This window comes from Otolemur garnettii, unplaced genomic scaffold (genome assembly GCF_000181295.1).
Source record: "Otolemur garnettii isolate 467f Iridium unplaced genomic scaffold, OtoGar3 scaffold00001, whole genome shotgun sequence".
In the NCBI taxonomy this organism is placed as follows: Eukaryota; Metazoa; Chordata; class Mammalia; order Primates; family Galagidae; genus Otolemur; species Otolemur garnettii.
The window spans coordinates 68,755,331-68,767,410 of NW_003852396.1; the positions used below are offsets into that span (position 1 = coordinate 68,755,331).

General features: G+C 39.5%; 1 protein-coding gene across 2 annotated transcripts in view; it reads left to right on the plus strand.

Moving 5' to 3' along the window:
* Positions 1-12,080, plus strand: part of TTC17 (tetratricopeptide repeat domain 17) — a 127,477-nt gene that overhangs the window by 66,582 nt on the left and 48,815 nt on the right. For both annotated transcript variants that reach the window (XM_003781242.3, XM_023509362.1), the window contains exons 18-19: positions 6,236-6,495; positions 7,119-7,272. In XM_003781242.3, coding sequence (XP_003781290.1) covers positions 6,236-6,495; positions 7,119-7,272 — 414 coding nt within the window. The remainder of the gene's footprint in view (positions 1-6,235; positions 6,496-7,118; positions 7,273-12,080) is intronic.

Here is a 12,080-nt window from a genome sequence, read left to right on the forward strand (position 1 = left end):
CATGGCACTCTACCCAGGGGGACAGCTTGAGGCTCTGTCTCAAAAAAAGAAAAAAAAAAAAAAAAAAGGTAGAATATATCCTGCTTGCCTTCAGAAGCCACAACATAGTATTCTATATCTGTTGATTTGATTATGAAGATGTTTTGAGTAAGATTTTGAAGGAAAGACTTTGTTTTGCTGGCGTTGTCTTTGAATATGTGTCCTTTACCTCTGTTATGATTGGTCTGTTTTGTTTCAAATCGAGCACTCATCTTTCCATCCTCTTCTCCCTACAACTCTTCTTGAATCTTCTCTTCTAAGATTGTTAATACTCTATCTTATCAAATATAGTCACTGTCTTCTAATCAATTTCTGATGTTCCTCTCCCTCTCAGTCATGTTTTCAAACAAGTCATTGACTGACTTCTGTTTCCACCCCAGACATCATGACCTCAGTCAGTCCCTTGATAACCCATTCCATTTTCACAATGGGACACAAAATTCTTTCACAAATTTCAATCTGACACAAAATTCTTTCCTAATATTGAGCTAAAACACAACATCTCATTTCTAGTTCTCACCTTATGAGGCTAACAAAGTCAGTCTTGGTTCTCATTAATACTATATTCTCTTAGAAGTTTGAAGATGGTTATTATTCCTACCCTACTTTCCTATGTCTTTATTTCCTTTCCACTAAATGTTCTCATTTCTTTGAACAACCCCTCTTATGTTATAACTTCTAGTCCCTTCACTGTCTTTGAAATAATCTCCCTGGAATTTTTCAAAATCTTTCTAGCAAAATATTTTTCAAGCCTGATTTTTTGTATGGTGTATGAGCTACTCTTTCTACCATTAGAACACTTTTGGTTTATTTAGTCTTTCTTCACTTCGCATAGTTTTGAGTGTTTTCACTACGTCTTTTTTATGTTAATGCACTCTGCTTTTGGAAATCTCTTAAACTGAGGTACCCAAACTTAAAGTAGACCTCTCACCAAACCAGAATTCTGTCTTTCCAACTGTACAAGACAGTTTATAAGACAATGTCTGAAATATATACCTCCATTCTTTCATGTCTAGACTACAGGTGGATAGGTTGTTAGATTCCCAGCCCTGAGCACATTGTTAGACATGTAGCAATAAACATGTAAATGAATTAATGAATAAATGGCTAAAATCCCAACTCCTTATCCTATTGCCTCACCTAACTCCATTGTCTTTGTAAATAGCATTCTGTTTTCTTATTCACAGATATTAAACTTACATTCACACAATAAAAAGACCACTATTTCACATTAGACTTTAAATCTTGAAATCATCTGTAACCCTACCCTATTAATTTTTTTCAATTAAAATTTTTTCATATACCTTTTCCTTCTCCCCTTTTAAAAATTCTCTTTGCCTTTTGACAGCCAACTCTCAAAATAGATTGTGAAATACCTTTCTTTTTTTGTTTGTTTGCTTTTAGGTTATTTTTACTATTTTTTTTTTTTTGTGTACGTGTACATATTTCCTTAAAATCAGTGAATTTCTAGGCCAGGTTTAATTAACTGAAGGGCCTTTCTAAGTAGTTTATATTGTCTAGATCTAAGAAAGGCCATCTGGGGCAAAGTGGCAAATAATATCTTTCTAAAGACAGGCTTCCTTTCTGTGGTAGCAGAACTGGTAGTTACCTGACTTCTAAGGCACCATTCACAGATACAGCCAAGAAAACAGGACACAGACCACCCAGAAACAAGACAACCAGTCCCCTCTGCTACACTACAGGTTCCACAGTTGAAATCACCTTTCCAGTTCTGGAAGCTGGTTAATTGTTCTGGTTATTATTCTGAAAGGTGTTGGGTTTTCCTTGATAGTGTCATCTGGTTTATGATTTTCCAGCTTGAACCATATGTTCTTTTTCTCCCAGGAGCCACTGCCGCCTCTGATTTTCCTCAGCTATGCTGGGCTCACTACAGCCTGTTCTCAACTCTCCTGGGCTCAGCCATCTTTGGCTCGTGAGAGACCTTTCTAATTGGTCTTTCTGTGTTCTGTTCCCTCTATCCCCTCATCACCCAACACCCCCCCTTTCAGTGTGCCCTCTTACTCTTCTAATACTTTTACCTTCATAGTTCTACAGCCCTCATTTTATTATTACCGTGCCCAACAAACAGGAGGCTCCCTTTACGATGAATCCTTTTCCAGAGTCTCTCAGGCATTCTTAATGTTACCCACCTTCCCTAAGTATTTTATTTGCCAGTATCACCTGTATACATTCTTTGTTCTAATTAAATTGAAATTAGTAGTATTTTTGCATTATATTTATGCCTCCGTTATCTCTGTATGTTGTTGTCACTCTGGGGAATGTCTGCCCTGGCCCTTTAATTCTGTTTTCTGAATCCTGCTCCATGTAGTCTGCCTTAACATATCTAGTTTTGTGTCTGACTTGATTATAAGTTGACTATATTTAATAATTCTGGGTCCTCAGGGTCAGAGCCTTTCATATTCTTTTTTTTTTTTTTTTTTTTTTGAGACAGAGCCTCAAGCTGTCCCCCTGGGTAGAGTGCCGTGGCATCACTCACAGCAATCTCTTAACTCCTGGGCTCAAGTGAGTCTCCTGCCTCTGCCTCCCAAGTAGCTGGGACCACAGGCACTCACCACAACGCCCGGCTATTTTTTTGGTTGCAGCCATCATTGTTTGGCGGGCCCCGGCTGGATTCGAACCCGCCACTTTAGGTGTATGTGGCTGGCGCCTTAGCTGCTTGAGCCACAGGCACCGAGCCTCATACTCTTTTTTGTCCCTACCAACAGCTTATAGCACAAAGAGCAGCACTTGGTAGGCTCTCAGTAAATAAAGATTGGTTTATTTTTTTCTAACTCGTAGCATATTTATGATCTACCCATTCCTCACCTTTGAGGAGAAAATATAAAAATATCTGTAGATTTAATGGTATTTTTTGGGAACTACTTTCACCCTAATCCCCACAGTTTTGGAGGCCTGCTGGTGACCAGCAGCAGAAACCTGCAGCAAGACCATAGTTTCTCTTCATCCTTCATTGGAACATTGATTTCCATTAATGAAAGCTTCCCTTAAGAATTTTTTTTCAAGACAAGATCTTGCTCTGTTACCCAGGTTGGAGTTTGGAGTACAGTGGCACGATCCTAGCCCACTATAACCTTGCTTCACTGGGCTCAGGCAGTCCTTCTGCCTCAGCCTCCCAAGTAGCTGGGACTACAGACATGTACCACTACACGTTACAGTAGCCAGCTAATTAAAAGAAAAATTTTATAGAGGTGGTGATCTCACCATGTTGCCCAGTATGGTCTCAAATTCCTAGCCTCAAATGATTCTCCTACCTTGGCCTCCAAAGTACTAGAATTATAGCCATGACCTACTGTGCCAGCATAATTTTTTAATAATGATGTATATTACCATATGATAAGGGCACAAGGAATCGATAGCCTCCCAGAGTGCTGGGATTAGAGGTATGACCCACCATGCCCAGCAGGATTATCTGATAATGATATATGTTACCTTATGGTAAGGGCATAGGGAACCCACAGCCCTTGGAGATGGGTTTGCAGAATTCATTTAATTCTTTCCAAAGAACACTACTTACTGAAGGGAAATAAGGCTTCCAAACACAGTATCCATATGCAACCCTAACTATACACTTGGAGAAATAATTGCCTGTAGTATGTTTCTAATGTGTTCTTTAAGCACATATTTTTTGCTAGAAACAAATCTATGAAAAACCCTATTCTGTCTCAGGACTATGTACAAGGAATTTCAGGGTAGCTGTAAGAGAATAAAGGAGACAAACCTGAAATAAGATGAGGAATACTTAGTCTACAAGTCAGATGCTAGCCAGTCTTTCAATTAAGTTGCTATTTGGGGTCCCACTAGCAGCTCTGTCCAACTGCTTTCCTGGTTATCTACTAGGAACTTTTAAAATGTCATAGTGTACAAGACACCGTGGTAAAGACATGTTGCCTAATTTTGTGTTGTTTACCATTCAGCTGGGTTGACAGTACAGAAACAAATGACAAGGTAAACCTTAGAGTTTACAAAGTCTTGAATTGCCAGCAGGACCAAGCAAAGGCAAGGGCAGCAGATCCTTAAGAACCTCACAAAACAAATTATTCCTAAGTTCCCATTAATGCATTCTACAGCTGTGCTAGGTATTGAGTGCAATGCTGGGCATTAGGAATATAGTAGCAAGCAACATAGAAACTAAAATTAGAACTCTTTGGCAATCCTACATTTATACTACTGGCCACGTAATTTACGCAAGGAACCAGCCACTTTTTGTCTGAATATCTTAAAAAAGCTTTAGCAAACTCATGTTCCCTTTCAGAACTCAGTTAAAAAGTAATAAGGCAGCAGGTTGATTTTAGAAAATCTGAAAGAACTTACTTTAAAAGGCAATAGTACATTTGCTAGTCAATAACAAATGGGTGAGCCCTATATAGCTTCTTCAAGAAAGAAAACATGAGATTTCTAAATGGGACCCCCACCCTAACAACAAACCTTCCCACACTCTGTAACAGAAAATGTGATGGGAAGTAGCTATCCCATCAGAGCTGAGGGGGATGCTGCTTACCTTCTGTGAGCATGGCTCAAAACTTAAGTTCTTTTTAGCTCTGCAAATAAGCCTTCTTTCTCATCCAAAGCCCCTTCAGAGATTAATGCAATGCATTTCTAAGATGAATTGCTCACTGTGCTATAGATCTGGTCAGTGTAAATATGAGAATTCTGACATTGGCCTTTTTACAATGACATATCCTTAACCATGCAGCTGCATTCTGAGAAATGGGGTAGTTAGCTGATTTCATCATTGTGCAAACATCATAGACTCTGTTTATACAAACCTAGGTGCTATAGCCTAGTACACACCAAGGCTATGTGATACAGCTTCTTGCTTATAGGCTACCATCTTGTTACTATAGCATGTTACTATTGAATACTATAGGCATTTGTAACCAATGATATTTTTGTATCTAAATATAGCAAAGGTACAGTAAAATATACAGCATTATAATTTATTGGACCACTGTTGTATATGCATTTTATCAATGAACAAAACTTTGTTCTGTGGCCCATGACTGTAATACCATGTACTAAATCCCTGAACAAGCCAGACTCACTAATTGAAGATTATTGCCCTTGGAATAACAGACTGGCATTTTGTGAGCTAGCAACCCAGAGATCTCAGGTTGTCCATTGGGCACATATCCCAAAAGGAGGCATTTTGTTACTTGTTTTTATCCCCTGTCTACTTCCAAAAAGGAATAGAAGACCAGGCATGGTGACTCATGCCTATAATCCTAGTGCTTGGGGAGGCCAAGGTGGGTGGAGTTCAAGACTAGCCTGAGCAAGAGTGAGACGCCATCTAAAAAAAGTAGCTAGGCATTGTGGCGTGAGTCTGTAGTCCCAGCTACTTGAGAGGCTGAGGCAAGAGGATCACTTGAGCCCAAGAGTTTGAGGTTGCTGTGAGCTATGACACTACAGCACTCTAAAAAAAAAATAAATGTAGAGGATTAGACTTGACTTTGCATGGAACACACAGTATAAGATACAGCCAGTCAAAATAAACAGGAAAGATTAAGTGGTTAAAAAAGAATTTTTTTTTCAAGGAAACTCAGACTAATTTTTTTCTCAACTTCGATGTTATCCAAGCATAGAGGAGAACTTAAAGTGTTGTGTAGCCTTCATTGAATAATAAAGGAAATGTAAGTTCTCAGGAGAGAGACTTTTTGTTAGGCCATTGTGCTGAGAGAGATGGAAGCTTTCATGTGGAATTAGGATGGTTTTCCATTAAATAAATCATTGTTCAGTTGAGGTAATTAAGCCAACCGCATGTCTGGACACAGAGCTATTGTATTTCATGATACTGAATAAACCCTGAAGAATCCAACATATTAAATAATATTGTAATAAACTTCATCCTTGCCATCTATGTCTTATATGTAGAGCAAATGGATCTTCTTACAAAAAATAACGTAGCATGGCTGTCTTCATGCTCACTACTAATAATCTGTGCTGCCTGACATCTGGCTGCTGTCATTATTCTCAGGCTTTTAGCAGAAGCTAGATGACAAAGATGATATTTCATTACAAATTTTGCAGAAGCTAAAATGGTATAGTATTTTTGTGTTGTTGGGCTATAGAAGTGCCTCAAAACAGAGCCAAAACTTTTCTCTGAAAGTAGGTCAAACTCACTCAAGTACTAGAATGAGTACTATATAACTTGAAATAACATGGGGCACTTGAATTTCAGGCACTGTAGTTGAGGAGAGCAATGGTTCTGATGAGATGGAGAATACAGATGAAACAAAGATGTCAGAAGAGATACTGGCTTTGGTGGATGAATTTCAACAAGCATGGCCTTTGGATGGCTTTGGGGGTGCACTAGAGATGAAAGGGCGGCGTCTAGACTTGCAGGGGATACGAGTGCTGAAGAAAGGTCCCCAGGATGGAGTGGCCAAAAGTTCTTGCTATGGAGACTGCAGAAGTGAAGATGATGAAGCAACAGAATGGGTGAGAGTTTGCCAACTTAATTTTCTTGAAATTGTAGCCCAGGGGTTCCTAGTTGGCAAATGTGAAGTTACTGTTGGGTATGTAGCACTACTTTACTTCACACTGCAGTCCAGCCTTCACACTGGAATTGTTCTGCAGGAAGCATTTCATTACTTATGTATTACTAGCTCTTCTGGGAGGTGGAAAGAAATGGGGTAGGTCTGAAGCCACAGTCAAAGCCTACAGACTTGCAACTGCCCAATTCAAACATGTTTCTTTTCAATTTCCTTTATACAGTCTTCAATGCTAGATTGTTTCACTTGTTTCACTAGCCACTTTTCATTTAGATCTTTAAAAATTAATATGAAGGAGGTAACAACACTAGCACTGGACTAGGTCACAGGCTGTCCTTGAGTTAGAAACATCCTAGTGATGTACACCCCGCCCTTACAAATGGAGGCTATTATAGGTAAAAGGTAAATGTTCCTGTTCCAATTTATATACAAATTCAACTGAAGACCAAACCTATAAAACCTGTCTCGTTTGTACAAGGCACTGTCTGTATCCTTAAAGTCAGTGCTATTCGTTGTCACTGACAGACTTGGTAATTGGTCTTATTTATCCCTAACATGTATGTTTTCCAGATCACATTCCAGGTCAAACGTGTAAAGAAACCCAAAGGAGATCCTAAGAAAACTCCTGGGAAAAAGGTAGAATCAAGTCAGGCAGAAAATGGACATCGTTACCAAGCAAACCTAGAGATCACAGGCCCAAAAGTGGCATCTCCAGGGCCACAAGGTAAATTTGGTTTTTTGGAGGCTTTTTATTTTGAATTAATATAAGGGTATATATAATTGGATTACATTGTTTGCATTTGTTAGGAAAGGTCTGTGTTGTGTTCAAGTCCATCACCCAGGAGGTGTGCCATGTACCCCTCCGTTGTATCTGTTAGGTGGAAGCTCACTGAGCCTCTTCCTCCCTTTCCCCCACCTCATTCTTGAATTTAACTGCGTTTTTCCTCTCGTATGGGCCTTAGTTGTTCTTCTACTAGTTTCAAATTAGTAATGAATACATGGGATGCTTGTTTTTCCATTCATGAGATACTAAAGAAAATATTCTTTAACTCCATAAGTTTGGATGTTTACTATGCCAATTTCTTCTTTTAGACTTCACTGCCTCATTTCTTACAAAACATGTATTTGTGACTTGAAATAGTTCCAATAAGAAGATAAAAAGCAAAATAAGCCAAAAAATAGTCATTGATATAAAAAAATTATTTAGACATGTACTTGACTCTTGTTTTTCTTACCATCAACTGTTAGGCTTATATTCTTACCACCTTAACCTTAAATATACTGTTGATTCTTAATTGGGTGGTCCAGTGTAATATATAGAAGTACAGGTAGAGAAATACTTCCTGGGTTCAAACCCGGTTCTGCCCTTACTTCTCTGTGCCTTATTTCTCTTATCTGTAAAACAGGGATCATAAGCACCTCTGCTTTATAGGAAGTCGTGGGAATTACATGACTTATGTATGTAGAGTGCTTAAAGTTTACTGGACCCATAGGGCTCAATAAATTTTCACTAGTAATGTTTTGTGTGTTAGGTATCTCCTTAAGTATTGGATGGATGCTTTGGAACTGCTCCCGAGAAAAAACATACATGTCAGAGTTTGGCAGGTACTTTCAGCGGCTCATAGTTGTCCCGAATTCCACTCTGGGCTTCAAATTAAAGGCCATCGGCATGCATCCAGTTGACTTTCTTTTCCAGCAGTTGAATAGTGGTGATGGAATTTCTTTTTTACAAGTTTATCCCTTTTTTTAAAGGGATATTTTTACTATCCTAGACTAAAATTTTAAAGTCACTTCACGAAAATGTGTCTTATTTAAGTACTTACCAAAGCTAAAAACAAAGGACACATATTAAAGTAGAAAGAATGGGATCAGCTTGGCTAACTCCCAGAATGAAGGACGACAGTTTGTCATGACTCAAGTTAAAAGTTTGAATTAGCTCTAATATTTAAGCACGTGTAAGATTACAAAAGGTAGCCAACACTTTCTCTGTTGGGTCTATCTTCTATATCAGTGAAAAAGATGTCCAAACTATGAAACGTAATAGAAATAAAAATTCCAGTAGATTAAACATGAACATTGTAAATTATAAAGGAAAAAAAATCTGGATGAATATTCACTACATTTGTAGAGGACTTTTTATTACAGAAAGGAAGAAGACAATAATTCTGGTATCACAATTAAAAAGACCAAGTACTGAAACAAAGTGTTTTTTGCCAGATATTTGCATGTATTTATAGAATATATGATAAAGGGTATCAATATGATTTAAAGAATACCTGTAGGCCAGGCATGGTGGCTCATGCCTGTAATCCTAGTATTCTGGGAGGCTAAGGCAGGTGGATTACCTAAGCGCATAAGTTCAAGACCAGCCTGAGCCAGAATGAGACCTTATCTCTAAAAGAGTAGCCAGGCATTGTGCAAGTGCCTATAGTCCCAGCTACTTGGGAGGCTGAGGCAAGAGAATCACTTAAGCCCAAGAGTTGAAGGTTGCTGTGAACTGTGACACCACAGCACTCTACTGAGGGTGACAAAGTAAGACTCGGTCTCAAAAAATAACATAAAAAATTAAAGAATACCTGCAAATCAATAGGAAAAATATAGTATTTCAATACAGTAGGTGTATAGTACATAGGCAGTTTACCAAACACAGGCAGGCATGTGCACACACACACACACAAAGGGCACTAAACGTGAGAAAATGTTCAGTGTTACTAGCAATGAAAGAAGTACAAACCTAAACAGATACCACTTTTGCTTACTGAATTGTCTTTAAATGTATAATACACAGTTAATAAAATGAATTTGGGGGGTAGTTTGACTAGAAGCATCAGAAAATTTAAAAATACAGCGAGAGACCAAGATGGAAGACTAGAAGCAGCCTGCACAACACCACTCTCAAGGAGAAGATGGACCTTTGAATCAGTCATCTATGCGAGTGCACTGGCAATCCTCAGAGAGGTGGTAGGAATGAAAAAGAAGGTAAGAATAAAACAAGCTGCTCAGCAGGACTGGAGATAATTAGGGAAGGTGCCCATTCATGGAAAAGTAACAAAGTCCCCTGAGGATACTGTAACCAGACCAGTGGGAGAGCCCTTCCACTGCAGCAGGCTTGCAGACTGATAGAGACCTGACTGCAGGCTGTGCAGCAGTGTTGTTCCAGAGGAAGGGACAACTGGTTTGTGAGCCCTGGATGCTGTGGCTGGCACCACTGTATTATAAAATCCCAACCCAAGAACACTACTTGTGCCTATAGCTCAAATCAATAACTGCAGTCTTCCCCATCTTCTGCCAGATGGGGAGGAAGTGGGAAATCCCAGGATTCACATCTGCCCTATGGGTAGGTGACATGTATATTCCCACCACTGCTGAAGATGACCCAAGGCAGAGCAAGAGACCACAGGACCTAGTACCTGCTGTTGTGGCTGGGTGATCTTATTCACTTATACTTCCCATGGGACCTGGGCAGAACATGTGCCTATACCCCCAATGCCCACTGTCTGGATAGCTAGATACTGACAGGTCACCCCCAACCTTCTGGGCAGTCTGCACACTACACACCTGTACCATCCTGCACAGGCACCCTGTTTGCCATGCTCTGCATATGCCCTGCCTCCCCCGTGTGCCCCACCTAGCCTGTGCACATGAGCATCACACTCTATGGAACCTACTCTGTCCTGTATAGGTGCCCTGCCCCAGGAGTCTGCTCTATCTGGAGATCCTGCTTTCCCCAGCACATGAGCTATGACCTGCTGGCCTAGTCCACACTGATGGGAGGACAACTCCATCCCATACCCTTTGAGCCAGCAGGGCTACTGTGCCCTGCACACCTTCTGTGCCCCACATCTCACCCTGCAAGGATCTCACTCTAGCAACAAACCTGGCATTTCAGCTGCCCAGGCCTATATGCAGTGTCCAGCAGACCTTCTCCATTCCACATACACACTTTGTCCCGCTAACCAGCTCCACTTTATGTACACATCTGGCCCTAGGGCTGGCCCTGTAGCCAGTGAAAACCACAGGAGAATAGGGGAGATGTTACAGAGCACCAGTATTAAAGGATCATGGTACATCTGCCCCTCTCTTGCCTGGTCAAGCTTCCAGAATAAGACCCAAATGCACCATCCAGGAACCCGTTCCTATCTTCACCAAGCAACAGAGAATAGTTATGTCTGCTATCTGTTTTGAGCTGAAAGAAGTGACCCCAGATGAGAAGGCATCAGCATAAAAACTCCAGCAAGATGAAAAACAGGTTGTCTCAAACCCCCAAAAGATTATGATAGAGCTCCAGTAGAGAATTCCAACCAAAAGGAAATTATTAATATAGAATTCAAATTATAGATGGCAAGTATGATAATTGGAATTGAGATGGTAGAAAGTATCTCAAAGAAACCAAAAAATTAATTCAGGACATGAACAAAAAATTCACTAAAGAGATAGGTAACGTTAGAAACAGAACTTTTGAAATGAAAGAGCTATTTATGGAATTTCAAAATGCATCACAAAGTGTTAACACAAGCAGAAAAAAATTTCAGAGCTTGAAGAGTAGGATTTAGAAGTAACCTAGTCAGTAAAAAATGCACAAAAAAAGAACAAAGAAGAATGAACAACCACTGTGAGAAGTAAAAGATTATGCCAGGCAAACTAACATAAGAATTGTAGGTATCCCTGAGGGAAAAGAAAAGCAATAAGCACAGAAAACCCATTTGAGAGAATAATAAAGGAAAACTTTCCTGTTACTGCTACTGGATTCAATATCCAGATACAAGATGGTCATTGAACACCTGGAAGACTCATAGCAAATAGAGCACCTATAGTCCCAGCTACTTGGGAAGCTGAGGCAAGAAGATCACTTGAGCCCAAGAGTTTGAGGTTGTTGTGAGCTGTGACATCACGGCACTCTTCCAAGGTTGACCAAGTGGAGACTCTGTCTCAAAAAAAAAAAAAAAAGAATGAAAACCAAAAGTTAGCATGAGTAGTGATTCTCATATCAGGTAAAATAGACTTTAAATCAATAATTGTTAAAAGAAAAAAAAATAATGATGGCTATTATATAATGACAAAGGGAGTATTCAGCAAGAAGATGTAACATTGCTAAACATGTATGCTCCTAACACAGGAGCTCCCAGTTCATAAATAAAATGGTAATGGATCTAAGCAAAGAAATAAAAGACAACAGAATTGCAGGGACTTCCACAATTCACTGTCGGAACTGGACAGATCATCAAGACAGATCAACAAAGAAACACTGCCCTTAAAAACTCTAGGACAAATAGACCTAACAGATATCTTTAGAACAGTATGCCAAATATGCATTCTTCTCAGCACCACATGGGACATTTTCCAAGGTAGATTATATGTTAGCCCACAAAAAAAGTCTCAGCAAATTCAGAAAAATCGAAATTGTTCATGTGTCTTCTCAGATCACAATGGAATAAAAGTAGAAATCAACCCCAAGAGCAACTCTCAAATCTACAGTCATGGAAATTAGCCAGTCTGCTACTGATCAATCCTTGGGTCAGTCATGAAATTAAG